Source organism: Perca flavescens, chromosome 1 (genome assembly GCF_004354835.1).
Source record: "Perca flavescens isolate YP-PL-M2 chromosome 1, PFLA_1.0, whole genome shotgun sequence".
Lineage (NCBI taxonomy): Eukaryota > Metazoa > Chordata > Actinopteri > Perciformes > Percidae > Perca > Perca flavescens.
This window is the reverse complement of record NC_041331.1, coordinates 28594225-28617548: the sequence shown is the minus strand read 5'-3', so window position 1 is coordinate 28617548 and position 23324 is coordinate 28594225. Positions and strand designations below refer to the sequence as shown.

General features: G+C 38.8%; 2 protein-coding genes across 3 annotated transcripts in view; one reads left to right on the top strand and one right to left on the bottom strand.

The window, feature by feature from the left end:
* Positions 1 to 10906, bottom strand: part of tspan15 (tetraspanin 15) — a 32145-nt gene extending 21239 nt beyond the window's left edge. The window contains exons 1-2 of one of the 2 annotated variants that reach the window (XM_028587431.1): positions 10789 to 10906; positions 8634 to 8850 (exon numbers count right to left, since the gene is read on the bottom strand). In XM_028587431.1, the coding sequence (XP_028443232.1) occupies positions 8634 to 8723 (90 nt within the window). In that variant the 5' untranslated portion in view covers positions 8724 to 8850; positions 10789 to 10906. Of the gene's footprint in view, positions 1 to 8633; positions 8851 to 8945; positions 9185 to 10788 lie in introns of those variants that run through there. The other variant, XM_028587440.1, reaches the window with a different exon arrangement.
* A 4065-nt stretch (positions 10907 to 14971) lies between these two features.
* On the top strand, positions 14972 to 21378 carry tacr2 (tachykinin receptor 2). The gene is made up of 8 exons (XM_028581342.1): positions 14972 to 15133; positions 15832 to 15984; positions 16427 to 16722; positions 19512 to 19706; positions 20284 to 20434; positions 20610 to 20729; positions 20816 to 20892; positions 20988 to 21378. Exons 1-8 carry the CDS (start codon positions 15101 to 15103, stop codon positions 21310 to 21312), a joined length of 1350 nt encoding a protein of 449 aa, XP_028437143.1. The 5' UTR covers positions 14972 to 15100; the 3' UTR covers positions 21313 to 21378.
* Positions 21379 to 23324: the final 1946 nt, after the last annotated feature.

Genomic DNA, 23324 nt, shown 5'->3' with positions numbered 1-23324 from the left:
TGTGACTTCAGGGCATCAGTTGTCTGTTGCTTTACAATTTCACACAAACTAATCTGAAGAGGAATCAACTGTGATTTGAAGATACCTATTGATTAACAGATTTACCAGATATTCAAACTGTAAAGGAACATCAGAAAGCCATCATTTTAGCCACACTATTGGCATGGCTCCATGGATGCAATGTCGATCTGTCTGTTGGTCAGTCCTTTACTTTGGTCCAGACTGAAATATCTCCACAAAAACTGTCCTCCCTAAGCATTGGCCTGTCTGTGAGACACTAGAGCTTGAGAGTATGAAACGTCTGCTACTGACACCACACAACCTAAAAAATAATAGGGAAAGGAAACTGTGTCCTTTCCCCTCTCCTCTATATTCTTTATACTGACGACTGCCGATGTCGGCACGAAAACAGGTCGATTTTAAAGTTTGCTGATGACTCTGTGATAGTCAGCCTCCTACATGACAGGGGAAACAGCCACGGTCCTGTAGTTGATGAATTAGTAGATTGGCGTGACAATGCATTCCTACACCTAAATGTGCAGCAAACTAAGGACATGTGCACTGATTTTAGACACAAACCCACTAACAACCACTTGCCGTCTAGCTCCCGTCTAAGATGTCTATCTGTAAGGAGTAAGGCCGGTTACACACTGCACGCGTCGCGCGAGCGTGGTGTTTCTGTTGCGTCTCAGCTTCGAGGATTTTTCTGTGTCCTACACACCAGAAGTGTGTCTGACGCGGCGCTGCTCCTGCTGCTAGGTACAGGGAGGGCTATCTCGGGACATAGTGCCGACAGATTGGGCTGTCTGTTTATAACAACTTTGTGTAGCAGTAAAGAGCCTATATAGCCTATCTGATGTTGGACCGTCACTCAGAACACACACTACGATGTTATCGTAGCCTATCCTACCATTTATATATAGCCTATTGATTTGATTAAAGCAAGACAACGTTGGCAGTATTGACTGCAAAACATGTTACAGAATATTTTGTTCTGTATGACAGGTGTAATATTTGAAAATATTTTCTCTGAAATGTTGTATTACATTTATATCTACATTGATGTCAAAACCTAGACTTTCAAACATCAAGATGTCATTTATTAATGTGCATTTGTGTCTAAATTACATATACACATATTTTCCTATTCTATTTTGCCTGGAAACGCTTCCAACACGCTCGCGTCTCGTGTGAAAAATAGGCGTCGGTTCTATTTCTAGCAGGCACGCGTCTCACGCCGGCAGTGTGTAAGCTCTAACCTGTTAACATTGGAGCCGAAATATAAAACGGACACACCACGCGGCTGACACGCTCGCGCGACGCGTGCAGTGTGTAACCGGCCTAACAGGTTCAAGTTCTCCTTTATACCTGCAACCATTTCCTTCTTGAATAGGGGTCAGGGGAAGAGTCTTCTTTTATCTCTTGGCTACCTCATTTCATACCTCATTTCATCCTCTCTTTTCTTTCTTTCTTTCTTTCTTTCTTTCTTTCTTTCTTTCTTTCTTTCTTTCTTTCTTTGTTATATATTCTAGTCGGTTGACTATGTGTTGACAACACTGTTGAGGATGCCAGAAACACTGATAAAAGGGGTTGGTGTAATTGATGCTGATGTTGTTGTTGACAATGGTCATTGTTGATTATATTGTGTCAACTTTGTAGGCTGATATGCATATGTTTCCTACCCTATGTAGGTTAGTTTCACGCTGCTATCCATGCACCTTGTACTGGTATTTATTTGTCCTCGTACTGTTACGGTTGTGTTCCAGTTGGACTGTGTTTATGTATTTATGTGTCTTGTATGTGTTTATACTTGCTGCACACCTAATCACTCTTCGGGGACACAAATAAAGTTGAAGAAAATAATAGAGGGCCTTGTTTTGATGCATGTTGTACACATGTTAAACCATACAGCCTTCTTCTTTTCTTCTTGTTAAGCAGTTATATTGTACATATTTGTTTATTAGGGCCCGAGCACCGACAGCATCAGTAGGCGAAGGCCCTATTGAAATTCAAATGTTTTTTCTTTCTATTATTATTATTATTATTATTATTATTATTATTATTATTATTATTATTATTATTATTATTATTATTTAACGTAGTTTTGAGGTGCCTCTGCTACTAAAAAATGCACGGAAATTGGTATGCCTTTCAGACTTGGTGAAAATTGCGATCTGATATGGGTCTCTGGCTTGGTCATGGCAAATTGGCTCGATAGCACCTCCTATCAGTTTTCAAAAGTTAAAGCCCCCTCCTTTAACTCTCATGTAGAGGCATGACATTTGGTAGGCATATGCAGCTTATCCAGACATACAAAAAAGCCTCTTGGACCCACCCCATAAACCCAACAGGAGGCTAGATATAGAAGGTAAATATACACCGAAATATTTCCGTAAGGGCCTTTTACATATTGACAAACGTTGATAATAACATGTATGTGCCCGTTTATGGTGAAAATAAGCGATTTATTTCAAGATAGCATATTCGCCCCATAGGGTTACACTGTAGAGTCATCTGACGGTCTCCAATATGGCACCCATGATTTGAGTTGGCAACACTCTCTATATAAAGGGCACTAGGTAAATTGGCTCAATAGCGCCCCCTACAAAATTTCACTTGCCAAAGCTAAATTCCGAAGCTTTTGCACTTGCGTCCAATGTTATGGCTAGGTGTCAAATTACCATATAACGGTTCAAAACAGGTAGTTGTTTGTCACTCCAGTGTACATTTTCTAATGCGCTCCAAAATTGTTATGCTTAGTTAGAGACCAGACCTAAGAGAATCTATGAGTCAATAATAAGTTATAGTCAAAGCGCCACCTACTGGCAACAGGAAGTATGTCCTGACAAAAATCCTTAGATTTAGCTGAAATTTACAAGATGTTGTTTAAACATGATATATGGCAATATAACGTATAAATAGTGTGTTTTCTCTAATGCCACATAGTGGTGCAGAAATATGTAATTTCCAACGCTATACACTATATGTAGGGAATTAATTTTAAATCTTGCGTGCAATGTCCGACGGTCATGGAAATACATGGCCGCGTCAACTGGGAGCCGCTGGTACCCCCGACATGCACAGAGTGCGATCACTGCTTGCAGCTTTAATTTCTGTAATAGTTTCTTATACATTTATTGTTTATTTCTTATTAATATGTATATGTATGCACTATCCACCAAGGCAAATTCCTTGTAAGTGTTACTAGGCAATAAATCCTTTTCTGATTCGTAGGACACCAATGTGTCTTGGACTTTAGATTCTGATGACAATTAAACCTTGTGATTTTTACATGAAGCACACAGGGACATTTTTACTTGATAGACATATAACACTAATAATAAAGGGTGCTAGACACAGTTGTTCAGTCAGAACACAAGGCACAAAGTCAGAAATTACAGTGCATATACAAGGGGTCAAAAGTCCTGCGTTAAACTAGTCCCAATATGTGTATCAGTATGAGCCATCAAATGTGCTCCGTCAACCCTTACAGGGTGGATACAGTTTAAAGAAAAGCAGATAACCTCATATAGCAGACCAAGGTGAAACACAGGAAACAAAAAGTTGGGATAACAGTTGTCTTCAAATTCTACATTAATTAGGTTTAAAAATTCAACTGACATATGAAAGCAATTTATGACAAATTACAGATGTAATCAAACTGCTGTTACAGCACTCCAATTATTTTATAGTAATCAAAAATAATAGCTTCATCTTTAAATGTGACTGATTAAAACCTATGATACATTGCTTACTAACTTTACATTACATTACATGTCATTTAGCTGACACTTTATCCAAAGAGACTTACAATTGCTATAGGCCTATACGTCAGAGGTCGCACGCCTCTGGAGCAACTAGAGATTAAGTGTCTTGCTCAGCCGAGGGACACATTGGTTGATGTATCGCAGTGGGTCTTCTACGCCAAAGGTATGTGTCATATCCACTGCGCCATCACCCTTAACTCTGCTCTGCATGCTACATGCACTGCATTATGTCACTACACACATTGTTATAACAACATCTCAGAATAACTTTCAGAGGCAGTAGACCTTTGTAATAATCACCTTAAATGCTTTAGTTATTGGTTATTGCTTTTAGTTTTAGTTTTAGTCTACATACATTGTACAGTAACGCTGGATTAGATTAAGTAATTTTCCTTGTACAATTTATTTTCCACAGTGAGCAGGAAATAGCTTTTGTACGTTGTTCCTCCAACATAACTATTTCACTTGGCTCTTTGCAGCCTCAGCAGCTAGTTTCCAGCACACGGACATCCTGTCCTGCGGAACACTGAATCAGTGTGAACAAAAAGGTCATTTTAAATAAAAAAGAGGATTTAATAAAAATCTGAAAGCAACACATTGAGAGCCAATTATACTCTTACAGCTTTCTTTTTAAGTAGTTTGAAAGATCACTTGATTTATGAGAAAGCAAAGGTCCGAGGATGGAAACATGCCACTGGAACGTGTATGGGCAACACAAACGTACCAATAAATCCCTACCAGAGAACATGGCCACTGCTGCCAATAAAGCTGCCTGTTGTATCAGCTTTAGTTGTTTCCATGACTAATTACAAGACTGGGAACAGCATGCAGTCAATAAAAAATGTTAAAATTACTCCCACACACCTGATTTATGAAATATTATGGCAGAAAACATTTGGGGCTAATTTTAATGAAAACAGCACTGATTGTAATGCTGTGTGTGAACATCTGCTACTGTCAACGTTTTACTGCAGGATGCGACAATATGAACCGAGCGGCTCTTTATTCTTGACTGTAGCACACTAAGATAAACCACATTCTTCAGAGACAGCATGTGGTTGCTTTAACATGACTGAATCACCATGCTATAGAAGTACATTAAATATGACTCTGTTTCACTTCTCCTATCAAGGCAGCATTCATTCTTCATAATAAACCCATTACTGACTCCCTCTGCCTCGCCATCCCACTTTCTGTCTCCATGAATACATGTTTCAGAAATGTCTCACAGAAGAAAGAAAGAAGTGATTTTCTTTGTACATTAAGTGTTATGTCAATCAGCCATCTGTCTGCATAGATATACAATCTGTCATGTTGTCTATGAGAGGGAGCAGCTGCAGAGTTGGGCTGGGTCACACAAAAGCCTTTATTCTATCTTGTTTCAGTTATAAAGCAATTTCAAGACATTTGTTGAAACAAGTGTCATCACCACACATTATGTGGCTTTAAGTTACTGCCTTCAAAAAATAAACTGATGCAAGTAAATTATAAATTTTAAGGCATTTCACCCTTGTTTGGACAAATCGCGGCATCTTAAAACATATATAAGCCCTAAACCACTTAAAATGATGATCATATGCAGCTGGAGATGTGTGACTGTTAGGCTGCAAAGGGTCTCCATTACCAATACGATTTACTTAAGTTGTGAACACAACATTGCAATAACGTAATTTTAAGTTGATATGACAACAGACATTTGCTTCTTTACACTTCCAGCAGTTACAGAGCATCATTATCATTTATTTGTGAGTTATGCTTATGTCCGCCTGATGAATGCAAGTCAAATAGTCACTCTCTTTTAGCTCTGTTTTGGTCTCTATCATCTCCTGAGGGAAATATCTGGCTCTTGAGCTGCTAAATGCTCCACTATGTTCACTAGCTAGTCTCTAACTGCAATTGCCTGCTGTTTAATGATAAGCAGGTAGTGTACAGTGGATTTTTTTTTGTTTTTTTTTGCTGAAAACAGCTGCCTGCTGTGACTGATATGAAACTATGAGAGCAGTGAGAGTGAACCAAAACAGTAAAGTTGCAGGTTATACAGCTAAACAATGGAGCTGAAACTCATTATAAAGAGCTGTTAAGCAGAGGGGAGCTGCATATTCACATGATAATTGATAAAAGGTTCATCCCTATGAGCGACCCCTTTCACATTGTCATTTGATACATTATAAAAAATATCAATTAAAGCCACTTAGCCTATCAGACACTAGCGGCTCCATTAGTTTGTGCATTTATAAACAAACATAATATGTTAATCACGTTGTCATGTTGCTTATTACCAGTGTTAAGCAGGCTTCTTGGAAAGTGTAGAGAGCTAAGCTACCAGTTATTCTACATTAAATAAAGCTTCACTACACTGAAGCTAATGTTAGCCCCCAAATAAATGTAGCAAGCTAGGCTAGCAACATGACAACTGTAGGCCTATATTGAAGCTATTCTTTTATATAATCCATGTACATGATATACACGTCTGTGTTTGGTGGTGGCGTCAGTGATCCTCAGTTTTATTTCAGACGGCAGCACAAAAGCTCCGCTGCACTTCAGAATTCTCGGTGAAATGCAGCTTGTTTGAACACTACTTGATCAATAAAAGAGCTAAGCTACTCAATGAATGAATGAATTGTTATTAATGTAATTTATTTTCGCTACTAATAAGCTGTTTAATTCAAAAAACAGCTACGCTATTGAAAAATAGGGTTACACTTTACTTGAAGTTTTCTACATAAGAGTGACATGACACTGTCATGTCACTCTTGTGGAACATGTGTCATGAACGTGTCATAAAACATTATAAACAAGTCATAAACGTTGATGACAACTCTTTTTTAGTAAGTGTCATTTGGTTTTGTCATGACACGTTATGGTTATGGTTATGGTTAGGGTTAGGGTTCATGTGTCATGACTGTGTCATGACAGTGTCATGTGAGTGTCATGTATTCATGACAGTGTCATGTCACTCTTATGTAGAAAACTTCAAGTAAAGTGTTACCAAAAATAGTTAATCTAGTAACACTACTTCTCAACACTTGTAATACAAGTTGGATTAAGCGCCGCGATGGCATCGGCACAGGTTGCTAATGTCGGATACTTTTTAACTTGCCAGAAGGTGTCATAGTGACAAATACCTGTTCCAACCGGTTGGCATATTCAAACCGGTTTAGCCTCGTACAACGGGCCGGACTGGCGAAACCAGAAATCTACCCAACTCTGCTTCAGATGCAAATAAAGATAAAGCCAGACTTTAAATGAAACGTTGTCAATATACACTAAAAGACAGTGATCAACCTAAATCAGTTGATGGATGTCTTTCAACAGCAGTTATTTTATTTTCCATTAAAAAAAAAATAAAAGTCATAAATTTATCAAACACCATTAAACTTTAGTTGTAGTACACTATTCTGGAGTACTTAATCAATTTATTTGTCACATGAAATCATATAGAAAATAATATGTTTGCATATAGGCCTACAGTATACTCCCACCATGTTTTGAGATTACTGTGCAGAACTATCAAATGATTTAAAAAGAATATTACCAGGAGCAAGGAGCCATTCACTTGCTATGCCGTCCCCTTTTTATTTTCTTTCCTCCCTTTTTCCCATTACCCAACTTATTTTATGTATTTATAGAGATGGTCCTGGAAGTAATGGAATTTATGCACCGATCCGATACCACATAATAAAGCCCTGAAGAAAATCTACGTTAAAGTAGTTTATTTAGGTTCTTATTCCATTATAACTGACTGTAAAACTGGATAATAAAAGAAAGTTCTGTGGCATTCATTGTTTGTATTTGTTCATGTTTCACAAAGAGTTTAACCTGAGCCAGACCAACAACAAAGATAGAAATAATATCACATCCATACAGGGATAGTAGTATACAGTTGTTAAAACATAATAAAATATATGACACACAGGTATCGGATCGGTACTCGGTATCGGCCGATACGCAAGTTCAGGTATCGGAATCGGAATCGGGAAGCAAAAAATGGTATCGGGCCATCTCTAGTATTTATTCATTCACTTTGCTCAGAAAACGCCTGACACTGGCTGGCAGATTAAAACACACATTCACCTCATGCAAGTGTAACTGCACTTATCATAGTTATTGTGTTGTTGTGTTGACTTCCTTGTTTAAAACTTCTTCAAATGTTAACAAAATATTCAAGACGCATGTGTTAATGTTCCGTCATAAATATCTGAAAACTTTGCTGAATATGCCTGAAATACTAACTTGATGCCACCATGCAGATTACGTTGTTGGTAAGATATCTGAACAACAGGCTACAATTACTGGACCTCTATCATTTAGAGCAATGTAATGCTGTCATTTAGCTTTCTTACAGTCACTGAAAGAATTGTTGCTGATCTGTCATCTGGTGGCCCACACATGACTCATGTCTGACCACAGGACAGACAAACTGTTCACAAACAACCTGTGATATCCCAGAAAAAAATCTGCCTGAATGTATTGTTCCTCTTTCTTTTTTCTCTTTATCTGCTCTCTCGTTGCGTTTACCCGGTACGGATCAGGCAGGGTAAAGGTAAAGGTGGACAGAGGAAGGTGTGGCCACATTATCAGCAGACAGACGCTTATCAAAGTTGAACATTACTCCACAGGCACCTGTTGCTTAAAAACTGTAGATCACAAAACTGAGCGCTGCAATTTGAAAAGGGAATCCAATGTCGATCATTTCCTTGCAATAGTCATATTTCTTTCTATGGAGCAGAACACATGGCACCCCAACTGAAACACAGACACACACCCAGTCTGTCGGTAGGCTACGTCCGTCTCCTCAAGCCGTGATATCTGTACAAACACAGAGCGCGCTCCTCTTTAACAAACGATAATCATGCGGTTACTCACCCACCAGATGATGGCATAACTGAACAGGATTAATTTGAGGAAAATGTAGGAGCATCGCTGACAGTATCGGATATCGTCGTTGTTGGACATCGTGCCTGACTGAGGACGGTTCACTCCAGCGGCTCCCTGCACTGTTGACAACACACTTCCGTGTTGTTATCGTCACCACACCTGGGAGCGCACGTTGAGTGATGGATGGATGGGAGCTGGGCGATCACTGAAAATGATAACGAATGGGTGTTTTACGCCATTAAAACGTTTTATGTTTAATGAGATTTTTGAATGATTGATGTGTTAGATGAATTAGCCTACAATTCTTTTTGACCGCTGAAACACAAAATTGTTCCAGGGGCGTATCCAGCTCATTGCACTTCCTCATCTTTTCCTTCATTTGAAAAAAAAAAGTCTCAGTGAGGTTATAATAAGCCCCTTTTTAGGAGAGGTTTGGCCAAGAAGACGGCATTTACTAGTGGTGTGCGATACTGAAATATTTGGTATCGATCTGATACCAAGTAAATACAGAGCCCCTTGCTTGCTTGTTTGCCTGGTGCGGCTGAGTCACGTGATGGTACAACATGAAATCACAAGAGGGGGGAGGAGGAGCAAAGTGTGCATGCTCCGTGCTGTGACAGGAGCGGGACTTAAAGCAGCGGCACTTACACAGACGGCCAGGTCGCCTCTTTGATGAAACCACAGCAGTGCACAATGGAGAGAAACTGAAACTATAGTATCAATGTCAGTACACTGGTATTGATCAACATCAATACCAACGTTGGTGTTACATGTACCTCTTGTGTGTGGGTGTATGTCTTGTTTTTCCCCTCTCTCTCTCTCTCTCTCTCTCTCTCTCTCTCTCTCTCTCTCTCTCTCTCTCTCTCTCTCTCTCTTCCTCATTCTTCCCTCCTCCCTCCTTTTTTTATCCACAACAAGCAGGTTTGTGTTTTCCCAACCTCTGTGCACATTTAGATGCTGGAGTTTTGTTATTTTAGTGTATTGTGTTAGTTTGGGCTGGAGGTTACCGGTAATTCAGTTATTCTTTTTTTTTTTTTTTTGTTCTAGGGTTAGTTTAACCTTTTTAAGTAGTTTAGGGGGAGACGCGGGGAGCGACGGTCCCCTGCGAGATTGGTCCAGCGCCTTCCCATCTTTTGTTCTTTTTGGCCGGGGTCTCCAGTCCCTTTTTGTTTCTCACTTTTGGGAATACTCATTATTTAATAAAGCTTGTTGGATAATTGTTAACATTGTCTGTCATCCTTTTTATACGTTACATCCTCCAATCTCTTTTGAACCTTTGTTTGTTCCTTTTAAATGGAGGCTGTAACGATCAATATTATCGATATTTGGATCGATCTGCCCACCACTAGCATTTACTTCCCTTCCCCCCTCTAGTAATCTGCACAATACATATTACCCTGTCTATCTAGCCTATTAATTGTGGATTCAGGAATTTGTCAAAAAAAAATATAACTAAAAAGCATGCTTTACATCAATGCTGCCCTTCTTGCACATAAATACAAAGTGGTGATAAAAAATTGTTTTTCTTTATACAAACAAATACCAACTGACTTGTGTTGCCAAGGAATATCTACAGTATGTGCGACACTGACACAGTAAGTCAAAACCATAGACTGTGAAAATAATAGAAGCTTCCGGGCCTGAAAAGTTAAGCTAACGTGTGACTTAAACCTGCATTCTATCTCATTTACAGCAGGGGGTGAAGTCTGTTTCTATGGAAATCACTTGATTTTTTACCTCAAACATTTTCCTAACGAGTTTATGGCCTCAATTGCTACTTTAAAGTCTTCTCCAATAGAGCATGATGGTAATTTTGTAAATTATGGTACTATTTATTTTAAAATGGACAATAAAGCTGGAGATGCTCTATGGGTGTGGCTACACGCCGACATGACAGCGGCTTAGCAATGTATATCCATGGCTTTGTGTACATTAAAATAGCCATTAACTTGTTATTGGGTGTTGTCTATGTTTTCATCCTAAACTTTGACGCTCTTGCTGTATGTTTTCACTTTGTCAAAGTTGATTGGAACTTTTTGGTCGCCTGAAAATGACTTGTTTAGCATTCTGCCAACCAAGCTGGCTAGCTACCGCAAGCGTTAGGTGGTAACTTAAGGGAAAGTTTGTAGATTTTCTGTCCTACCCGCTGGTAAATCTCCACCGGATGACTCGCTTCAGAAAGGTTGTAAATCGGCAACTTTCCCGCTTTAGGTGGAGGGTGGGGGTGTGGCCTTGACCAACTACCACTTCCTTGTTTGAAAGCCATGATGTCTCTCTCTCATGGGTGGGCCAAATTCTCCAATTGCACCTGACTGCAGTATGCAGATTGGGGTGGGGCCAAATGTGGGCGGAGCTAAACGTTTGACTCAGTGGGCGCGCCATCTGGTGGCGGACATCAGGCAGCACATTCTCAAACGTCAATGCAAGACCTTTATAATATAATATATATTATATATAGATATATAGATTAAAATACCTTTATAGTATAATATATAGTATATATAAATATATAGATTATAATAAATGATATTTGAATGAATGGATGGATAATTGAATTGAAAAAGGAAAAAAGAATGGGGTTGGGTTTAGGAAAAGAAGAACGGGGAAAGCAAACATGACTCCCGGGAAATGAGCCCTGGTCTCTGGGGAACGCCAGACAACAACTGACGGTTGTTAAGGCAGAGGCGGAGTGCCCGCGGACGGACGCTGGCTGCTGGCTGGCTGCCCGCGGACAGACGCTACCTGACCGCGGACGGACACTGCCTGCCAGCCGGTGGTCTGCAAAATTTCCCGGTAGATGTTTTGGTTCCACTCCGCTGTTGGGTTAAGGAAAATGATAACGGGGAAAGCAACGTAATTCGCGGGAAACGAGCCCATGTCTCTGGGGGACGCCAACAACGGACGGTTGGGTTAAGAAAAACAACAGCGGGAAAAACAAACTTCACACGCGGGAAAAGATCTCCGGTCAGCTTGAAAGTCCTGTGTTTTCCCCTCAGACCAATTGCCAGAGTGACAGAGAAATGGCTCTGCCAATTGCTATTTGGCAAGTGGGCGGAGTCAAACATTTAGCTCCACCCACATTGAGCCACTCCTCGATCTGCGCACTGCAGTCAGGGCTTACTCAAATTCTCTGGGTAGGCAAAGCAAAGAAAGGGGAGGTAACCAACAAAATTCCAGATCGGCCCATCTGAGCTTTCATTTTCTCAAAGGCAGAGCAGGATACCCAGTGCTCGGTTTACACCTATCACCATTTCTAGCCACTGGGGGACCATAGGCAGGCTGGAAGAATGCATATTAATGTTAAAAAACCTCAAAAAGTGAAATTTTCATGCCATGGGACCTTTAAATTCTCATACACTGACCACCACACACAACTTAAAGTTGAGCCTCTTTACTTGCTAAATCAACCAATTAAAGAATTAAAGACTACACAAAACATACATGCAACCTAACCTAAGAAGATTTTAAATGATAAGGCTGTCCTCAAGCTGATGAATATACAGCTGTGTGGAACAAATTACAATGTTAGTGCCCTGATACAACAAAACCGCAGGCAGCCACCTTTGGGCTGTCTGTGGCCAACTATCAGCCTTGGTGTTTGCAGTGTGTCCGGCTGGCACCATTGGCTCTGGTCGACCCTTGTCAGCAGCTGTTCAGCCGATAAAGTGTGTTGAGTCAGTAAGAGGGAGCTGTCTGAGTGGTTGTTCAGTCAAGTGAATCACTATTTTCATCCTGTTAGTTTGGCTATTTCTTATTTATCACCTCCACCTTTCCTTATCTTCTTCCTGACATATTTTTAATTTGTATTCTGAGAATATCACCAGACAGTTTTAATCAGATTTGCTATGGCACCAAAAATGTTTGTCTTTCAGTGATGTTTTTCTAGACTAGGAAAACAGACTATTGACTAATTAGTATGTGTGAAATCTTCATGCATGTCAGCGGTCAGATGTAGACTTTGAGATGTGTATTGTGTGCAACATTTAACAGAAGACGTGAGGAAATGTGAGTCAAGGCAGCCATCTCTCTTTTTTGTGCTAGTACAGGGTAAACAGGATGTGTTTCATCCCCTCCTCCTTAGTGTTCTAGGCCCTGGATAGTAACTATTGTTATTTGTCCTTCTTTCGTGCCTAAGGCTTTAGATTCACTCAGGAGACTGCACATTTTATGTACACTTACAACAGCTTAGTAACAACTTTTCATTTCCCTGTTTGTACCCTTCAACATGCCCTTCACCAGGTCCTGCTGGCCAATAAGGTTTTACTGAACATGTGAAAGTACACACATGCAGTGCATACTGTACACATGCAACAGAGAAAAGACAGAATGAGTTAAGCTGAAGTCAGCAGGCTCTATCTGTTCTTTTCTGTGCAAACACATGCGAACAGAGAGTAAATTTCCCCTGAGAGGCTCAGAGACTCAGACGTGCAGGAGGGAGAAGAGACACAAAAAAATCACAAGTGTGAGCAATAACAGACAACAAAGGAGGTAGTTACTGTTGGTGAGAATAAAAGCAACAATAAGCCCAAGAAAAGATATAACAGTTAGGCAGAGAGGCATAGAAACCATTAAACATTGAAAGCACAAAGCTAGACTACCTGTTGTGTGTAGGGGAATACAAATAAAGTCAGAGCAATGAACAAACATCCCCACAGTACTTTATAGAAATGTGAACACAGTGTACAAATGAATGTCCTTTGTGGCACCTTGTGGTAATAAATGACCAAGTTAAAAAGTACATATTTAGACCCTAATCTCTTTCTAAACACACATGCATTGATGCAGTGCATGTGTTTGAAGATATACCAGGACAATGGCAAGACTTTGACCAAGTCCCCTGTGTGAGTGTGTATTTTTGTTGTACTCAAAGTTTAATACTTTTATCTAAGTTCACATTTTTAAACCAGCAGCATATAAAATGACTCGTACGATCTCTGGGGAGACATTTAAGTGTTGTGTTTCAGATTGCTCTAACTAGTAGTAGACAGCAGCAGTTTGTCTATATGTGTGACTGCCAATAACTGCAAACAATGGGCTGTACTTTGCAAATACTTTGACATTGATTATCAACCTCATTTTCAACTCTGCAGCTTCCACAGTTCATCTCAAATCAATTCTCAACCTCTGGGAGGCACTGCATTTAATTCAGATGTCAAAGAGATAATTCAATTCACCTTAGAGCTTATTAAATGTGTGTTCAGTATAGAAACGATAATAAATATTGTATTGATATTATGCGGATTGACAATAGCTTAGAGGTACATGAACAACATGAAACACAACCTCAAAAAGATCCACATCGACACCATTGACTGGGAGGACATTGCTCAAAACACGACAACATGGAGAAACAAAAATGTTGTTGGAGTGACAGCAAAGAATGGAGAGACTCAACACCAAGAATTGATCTCCTTTCGGCAACACCAAAAATCCATACACACAATTTTGACGTCTTCAGTCATGTCAAAACCAAATACAAAGGACACCTCAGGAGGACAATCTCACTCAATCCCAAGTGATTGCTGCTGCTATTGATTGTGGGTTACAGTGCTTTCAGTAAACTGGACCCTTTTGAAGAATAGAATAGAATAAAACATAAAAAATAGGCAATACAACAGAACAAAGTATATACAAGTAGCACTACATGAAGAAATAAAAAGAAAAACTAAATTATATTTACAAGGAAGATATACATTTACATATATATGCATACACATGCACACAATAGGTACAATATGTGCAATATCAGTGTAATTTGCAAAAGTGAAAAATAACAGAATAGATGTAAAATTCACAGTTGCAGTGCAATGTATAGAACAGGGTGCAATATAACATGAGTAACATGTAGAGCCAAGGTTTATTTGGTGTAAAGATCCAAGATAACTTTTTGTTTACTCCATTGAAGAAGCATAGATAATAAATAGTATATACAATTTTATGGGTAACCACCACAAGTGTTTTTGCTTTTCAAGGGAGCTGGAAATTGATGGGAGACTGACTGGGGTTGTATCTTTCTCTTCCTTCTTCTGTGTAGCTGTCTCATCCAAGCTGCCAGCCATCTACTTTCCCTTGTTTTAGACGGAGTTGCGCACAGCCTTCAATTAATGCCACTCCATTTCTCTTTCAATATTTCAATTTTTTCACTCACATTTCTCAGACACAACTGATCCAGAAAATCAGAGTGCGGACTCTCTCTTAATCTCTCTCTCCCTCTGTACATGGAGTTGGCGCAGCTCCATGCGCACAGTCGCGTGCCTGCGTGTCGGTGCGTCTTACTCTCAGCAGCTTGTATCGTAATCACTTACACAATCCAGGAGAGACAGAAACAGTGTGTGCATGTCAGAGAGAGAGAGATAGATAGATAGAGAGAGAGAGTATGTGCTGAGATGTCTTGATGGATTATTGGATGGACATGCTTGCTAATTTTCGGACATTATTAACTATGGATTGGACAAATGTTAAAACTGACAACTCAACCGCTTAATCAGGTAAGACGAATGAAAGTAACAGACATTTTGTCTCATGTGTGTACCTATTAGTGTGAGTGTGTGTGTGTGTGTGTGTGTGTGTGTGTGTGTGTGTGTGTGTGTGTGTGTGTGTGTGTGTGTGTGTGTGTCTGTGTGTGTGTAATGCCCGTGATGCATGTTGGCTGATGAATATATTTGTATTAGTCACAGTTAATAAAACATCTTTTCAATCAAATGTTGGCTGAAAAAAAGTACAACTTTAACACACAAGGAAATGGTTTATTAAAATTAACATGTGCTAGGCCTACTGTAAGATTAGGCTATCAGTAGACTGTGGAACTTGCCATAATAGTGATATGATGTATGATTATTAACTAAGGCGACTCCGCTGATGTTCAGCGAGCCAAATGCTTTCACAGTGTAATTTAACACTGGACGTGATTGCCTCAATTCTGAAATGCATAGGTGTTTTTTTCTGGTTCAAAAACATTAAAATGAAATATGTGCAAACCAAAGGAAAAATAAAGCTTGTACAACAGCTTATATGAACTGCATGATATATTTCCAGATAAAGTTATAGCCTATATTTGGTGACTATTGCCTTTTAGAAGAACATGAAAAGATGGAAGATCATTGAAGGTTAAATTACCTAATGTGAATCTCTTATGACCCTCATGACGCACATACAGTTATAGCCTACATAAAGTTTCTGTCACCAGGTGAAGAAGGAGAAGATCATGGACGCGGAGAGTCTTGTTCAACACATTGAACGAGAGATGGAGGCCACTTCTTTACCGTTTTCAGTGACTACCGACTGGCTGGAGGACGGAAACGAGACGATTGGGAATCAGTTCCAGCAGCCTGACTGGCAGGTGGGAATACAGATCAGAGATTAAACTGTCAAGGACCAGCTCTTTCTTTACTGCTTTCTTTATTACATCCAGAGCCTCGAAGCATTTACAGCAAACTTTGATCAAATGAGAATGGATGAAAAAGTGCAAAAGTAGTGGTTTTATAAAACAACTATATAGGTTGATTTATAAAACCACTACTACAAACCAACAAAACAAGTATGCCATGTTTAAAAAAAAATTGGGTAATAGAGATGGTCCTCAGGATGTATAAAAAAATAAATGTGTCTACCTGTCAGATGTGCAGAATATTATCTAATAATGTTTCAATTAAAAAATGTTGTCACTTAGGCTCTTTAGTAGTTTGATTGCCCTGCTGCCCTTCAAACTGCTTACTGTAGCTACACACAGTATATCCATTTTTCACAATCCTCTCCTCTCCTCTCCTCTCCTCTCCTCTCAGGTGGCTCTGTGGGCCATAGCCTACTCCCTCATCATCCTGGTGTCCATCACTGGTAATGTCACAGTGATCTGGATTATTCTCGCTCACAGACGCATGAGGACTGTGACCAACTACTTCATCGTCAACCTTGCCTTCTCTGACGTTTCCATGGCAACCTTCAACACTCTTTTTAACTTTGTCTATGCGCTTCACAATGACTGGTACTTTGGCCTGGGCTACTGCCGATTTCAGAACTTCTTCCCCATCACGGCCATGTTTTCATCAATATACTCGATGGCTGCCATCGCAGTGGACAGGTAAGAAAGCTCTGTTACAAAGATGTGCAAATTAGCTCTAATTTGAACTTGTTTCTCAATTACATTGCAGTTAAGTGGATCCTCTCATCCAAACTGCCGTTGAAATGAACCTGAGCACCTAAGAAACGTTTTTAACCCACTTAACTGCTACATTACTAAACTATCTGTGATATATATATATATATATATTCTTTTTTTTTTTTTTGTTTATATATAAGATTTTTTTTGGGCTTTTCCGCCTTTAATGGATAGGTTAGCTAGGTGAGAAAGGGGGAAGACATGCAGAACCTCTGCCCTCTATGTTTATGTGTGCCTGCTCTATCCACTGATCCAACCCGGCCACTATCTGTGATATATTAATGCTTCTTTCTTTATGGATTATAAATTATGGTGTATAAGAGTGGCTAAATTGTAAAATTACTATTCATTCAGATACATGAGCATCACTTGATATCAGCAGCAGCAGAAACTATTCACCCATCTCAGAGGCAAATGCTTCATGAAGGAGAAATGGGTCAACAAGCAGCAGAGATACAGATGTCGTTAATGCAAATTGGAGCATGAATGGTCAGACTGTTGTTAGTCTGAAACTGCACTTAATATATGACGTTGATATGATATCACAGGTGATTCTAATGTTTTGTCCACTCCCATTACATGAGAGGTACACAATGTTACTGTAATATAATTCAGTGAAATAAAACACCATCACTAATTATGGCCAAAGTGGTAAATCTTCACCTTTCTGACACAGAGTTGAAGAGTATAAACTTCAAAAAGACAGGAATTATTGCAGTGCTGTTGTATCAAACTTGTAATGTATTTACACTGCAATGGGACTTTTTCCACAGAGGAGAGTTTCATTGGAGCATTTCATTATCATATTTATGCATGACATATATGATACTGTATATGGCTCTCTGTGGCTCAGGACAAATGTAGTGATGAATGAGCCATTTATGCTAAGATCGGACCAGGTGTTGCTTATAGTGCAATAAGTCCCCCTTATTACTTTCCAATTTGTGGAGTTTATGGGACTTTATTCAGGCATTTTCTTTGGTGTTACCAGCTGCAGCACCAAGCATACAACAATGAATCACATGTTAAACACATAAACTGTGAAACAATCTCCATTCATAAAATGATCTCTGCCACCTTCACATTACAGCAACAATCTTAAAGGTTCTACCTACCCTTTACAAGTGGGTCTGATGTGACATGCGACTTGTGCCAACCGAAACAGGTTTAAGAGTGAAGTGAGAATGAAAATGAGAAGTGAGAGTTAAAGTTGATGTAAAAGACCTGACAGTGGGTTGTTTTACACAACATAACCAGAATAACAGATTAGCCTACTTGATATTCTCTCTTATTTACAGATTATTTGTGTTATTTGTGGTTTATTATTTCTGCTTACACTTTCAGGTTCACTTTATTTTTGGTGTTTGGTAACACGTTTACATATTTTCTTTTCATATATACTCTACTGCCCTTAATACAATACCAGAGAATACAATTCCATCTTTAAACCATTACAATTTATTCATGAATTCAAATGAATAATTTATAGTTGAATCATTTGATTATTATGGTGATGATATTGAGAAATGTTGTAAAGCAAATGCATGTAATACTTCGCATACGATTTACGATTGATTGCCATGGCCACCGTGGTATTTGTATTTATTGTCATTATTCCACCTTTATTAATCCATTTTACATCTTCATTCATAAAAGCACTTGTTCTTGCACATCAGATATGCACATACAGACACACACTTTTGTCCATGATCAGTTATATTGCATATAAATGACGAGATCATGAGTCATTCACTTGTCAAAGTTAATTCACTTGGTTAAAAGGATTCCTCTGATTCCACAAAATTATTATGACACACATACATAAGATATATTTTAAGTTTGACAATTTAATGCCAATCACTATACTCTTTTTTTTTAATTCATTGAATTTAGTTTATGTCACACAGACATGCAGTGAGGAATATATATGCACTTTGAGAGTCATATAACAAAGAGGCAAAGGGTTATTCATCAATAAACCTGCACTGGATGTATTATTGACTCTCTGCCTGACCTTCCTGGCCATCTGCCAAAGTACTGTATAGTACTTTGGCAGATGGCCAGGAAGGACAGGACAGAACCTTTAAATAATTCAGAAACCACACAGAATATAAAGCTGTTAATGTTTTTGCAGTGTTGTATCTCTCTTTTAAAGAGAGCTCTCTTTCATTAAGCTAATCACCTCCACTAAAGCAGATATCAAGCCAACAGAATCAGTGTAGTCATTTTTATTAACATTTCATTCAAAGTCAGTGCTTCAATTTTCAAATGAAGGCACTAAATGATTTAAAGGGGATCAAGCCTTTATTCATCATCATTATTAGTTTGAATTACGGGAGATTTATTATAAAGCCTTTTAGGTTGAGAATAACATGTTCAGGATGATGGATGGATGAAAAGGTAAGGCAACACAGAGGAAACAAACTAGGAGGAACACATTTTCTCCTTGTAAATTGATATAAATTCTGCATATTGATAAATTATTTGTTAGAGGCTGTCAAAAAAAAACACTTTACAAGAACCTTTAAATGTCCTTGAATCATTACTTCACAGCTAATGGTCTGACGGATGAGTGGGTCAATTTTCTCCTGGAAAGAGAGAGCTTGACTTTTAACCATCTGTGGCACAGAAAAGTATTTATAAAGTCACTCTGGTTTCTTTATTCCTGATAGATATGATATGAATGAATAAAGCTTTTTATCTTCTTTCAGGTACATGGCCATCATCCATCCTCTGAAGCCCCGCCTCTCCTCTACATCTACAAAGGTCGTGATCGCCCTGATTTGGGCCGTAGCAATCTCACTGGCTTTCCCTCAATGCTACTACAGCGTGACAATATTTTACTACCCAAGAACTGTGTGCATGGTCGACTGGCCTGATGATTATGGAGGAACACATCAACTAAGGTGAAAGAAAAAGATTAATAAAAAAACATAGACAGACATTTACAACAAGGCAGATCTGTACATAAAACAAGTTATCAACACAAATACACTGTCTAAAATGACTGATACACCTAGTGTTTAGGTGTGGCAATCAGTAGCTACACACAAACTTACTATAGTCATACCGACTGTGCCATTCACATACTGTACATGTAAGCTCATAGTCCCAGAAATTTGGTCATCATAATAAGTTTGTGTGTAGCTACTGATTGCCACACTTGATGTTTTGTGATGGTTTGTCTTTTTAGCTCCCAAGGTTTGACGCCTTCTGTACTAAAAACATCTGGACCAAAAACTATTGTATAATTGCAGGCTTGATTGACTTTTATAAAGGGTTATTATTTCATTTTGTAATTTTATAATCTATCAAGTCACTTTTAAATGTTGTGAAGGCAGTAAATGGGGTTGGTTTAGAAATAAATTAAGCTATATTGGCAGAGTATATATATCAACCAGAGGGACCGTTCTAAAATGTAGGTTCACAATCTCACAATATCTGAAACCATTATAGCTTTATTTTCTCTTTATGCCTCTGCAGTTACCAGTTTGCAGTGATATTGCTGATCTACTTGCTCCCTCTACTGGTAATGCTGGTGACCTACAGTTTGGTTGGCCAATCGTTGTGGGGTGGGCACATCCCTGGAGAGGCGACATACCACTACTACAGCCAGATAACAGCCAAGAGAAAGGTCACTTTATTTTTCTGTTGTCATAAACTTTAACTCTGGGCTTTTGATATGTCACCTATCATCACAATGCTCAGACAACCTGGGCCTAACCTTTAGCATGGTTAAATTATGTTAGACTGGAATTTAAAATATGGCAGAATTTGCTTACTTTTCCTTTCTCGTTGATTCCTGACAGGTGGTGAAGATGATGGTTGTGGTAGTGGTGACCTTTGCCATGTGCTGGTTGCCCTACCACATCTACTTCATACTGGGATCATTTAACAGAGACATTTATAAACAACATTACATTCAACAGGTTAGCATCTGCCTTTCTGTCTGTTATTACATATTTTTAGTCTGATTTATTTATTTACTGGGCATCCTTTTTCCTTTCTTTGTCAGGTGTATCTGGCCATATTCTGGTTGGCGATGAGTTCGACCATGTACAATCCTATCATTTACTGCTGTCTAAACCAAAGGTAAAATACATACTATATTCACACAGCCAGAAACTCCTCAAGTTTCAGTATCCCAAAACTCGAGGCAGTAAACCAATTCTCCCCTCTTTCTGCAGGTTTCGTGCGGGTTTCCGTCACGCGTTTGCTTGGTGTCCCTTCATCAAAGTGTCGGAGGAGGACAGGATGGAATTGCAGCACACACACACCTTCAGAGTCACCATGACACGCAGCCACCGCAATGACATTACATACGCACACACCTCCATCAAAACAAACAACACCTTTGACACAAATTTGTCTGTCAGCACTCAGCTAAACAAAGAGAGAGATTCTTGCTTGCAGCTTCAAAAATCACCATCGGAAGCATACAGCACAAATGCAGTGAAGAGGCCGGACAACACAAAATCCCCAGCAGCCAAACTTATGCAGCGTAGCCGCTGAGTACTGAAACAATTCACGATGAGCACATTCACCATGGGAAGGCAACAGGGTTTTTCTACAGTGACAACAGATAGTAAATTGACTGCAGCCAATAAAGAATAGAGGAGAGCCTGCTGACTGCTAAACAGAGTGGAGCAAACATGATGACATTCATCCATGTGGAAAACCTTGAAGTAAAGAGTTGTTCATTGGACCTGGCTTGGGACCAATAATCTTCTTTGTTAAAGAGGAATATAAATAAATGTGACTTTCAAGCTGATGGATGTTTTGCTGTAAATGCCAAAGTGGTCATATGAGCTTGTGTAGAGAGGCTTATTCCTGCAAGTGTTTGCTGTTAGTGGAAAAGTCTGTAGATAAATCCGTCCTTCATTCATTTCTTTTACTGAAGCCCATTCTCCTTCCTCCTCCCTCCATCGTCTATATACTTTCTTTCATCACTGACTTTTTCTGCGTCTGTTGTGAACTTTGGATATGTTTGTGTAACTGTAGTTTTTTGTGTGGTTACTGGTATTTCAACAGCATGTAATGGATGAACAGTCCACTGGCATCAGCACCAAGCCTTAATATTGTTGTTTTTATGGGGTTTCTTCTTTTTATTGCCACAGAAATAGGACTTTGAAAAAAGTTTTCTTTTCTCAAAGGGACATTTTCTATTGCATTTCTTTCTTCACCAATCACAACACAAAGTTTTAATTAAAGTTAACCTTTAGTAGCTCAGTTTATTAAAGAAAAAAAAGTATTTTCTAACAGTTAGTGTGGGATCAGCCATATCGATGACCTTATAAGAAATTACTTTCATTAGTAAAGATCTGTCTAAGGAATTCTGTGGTATAAATTCAGAAGTTAAGGATTTTTTTTTTTGTCAATACTGCTGTCCCTACTGTTGGAACTGAAATAAAGAAAAGTAAACTTAAACTAAATTTATTTACACAGGATGTAACATGTAGCAGCAGGGCCCATATGGACCGACTGGAAATGTATAGAAAATGTTGAGTATATCCTTATATACACAACATTTTCTATGTCAAAGTGTCATCACCACAATTTCAGTAGCAGTGAGCGCACCTCCTCCTGTGTCTAACATAAATATCAAAATATATCAACACTGACATTAACTGATTATTATATATTTTAGAAGTAAAAAACAAAATTGAATTAACCTTATTTCATAGACTTTGCTAGATCTGTCTCAACATCAGTTATATAGTGAGCATGTATCTGTTACTGTACAGTGCTTTCCGTCTAACATATCGGTCACATAGTGTACATTCATCAGTATGTTGCTCATATATTGTGACTTCACTGGTTTATGCAACAGTCATTTTTTTATGGTCAGTGTGCAATACAGTCCAGATTAAAAAGTAAGTGCTGCTACTTAGAAGAATGTGATGTAAAATGTTATCTATTGAGTATATATTAATGTAGAATATGCTGATGAAGTGGACATGTAACTATGGGACTTTGTGATGGTTGTGCACATACAGTAGGAACATGATGTTATAAATACTATCCCCTGTTAGCGTCAACATTTCAGATTGTAGAGAAAAACCTTTTGATTCCTTGTAACATCTCTTGACTTTCAAATACAGTACACACAGTGACAAAGTGAAACATTTGTATATGTTGTCTACACAAAGCAGCAGGGTAGTTGTATGTGCCTAAATAAAATTGATAAAATGTTTAATAAATGTGACAGTATATGTACGTGTGTGCAATGGTCCCTCCGTTGTCCGCTACACATTGTCATAATGTTAGATCTGGTGCTGTAGTAGAGTAGCAGCACCACTTGGAACTGGTGCAGATTTAATGTTTTGCTTAAGGACACTTCAGAAGGCCTGGTGCTGACAGAGCTTATGTTCTTATTCAAAAGTATATAAAGGATTGTCTCCGAACACTAACACCACTAAACATAATCTCAACATACATAAGTGCAAAATATCTGGTGCAAAAAAACTACAACATTGGGTTAACACAGGTTTGTCTTTATTTAGTGACTGATTCGTTGACAGTGT

Excerpts from the sequence above, each read along its gene's own strand:
- tacr2 (XM_028581342.1), top strand. The coding sequence starts at position 15,101 with ATGTTAAAACTGACAACTCAACCGCTTAATCAG. Across the intron at positions 15,985-16,426 it reads TCCAGCAGCCTGACTGGCAG|GTGGCTCTGTGGGCCATAGC; the intron begins GTGGGAATACAG and ends CTCTCCTCTCAG. Across the intron at positions 20,893-20,987 it reads TACTGCTGTCTAAACCAAAG|GTTTCGTGCGGGTTTCCGTC; the intron begins GTAAAATACATA and ends CTCTTTCTGCAG.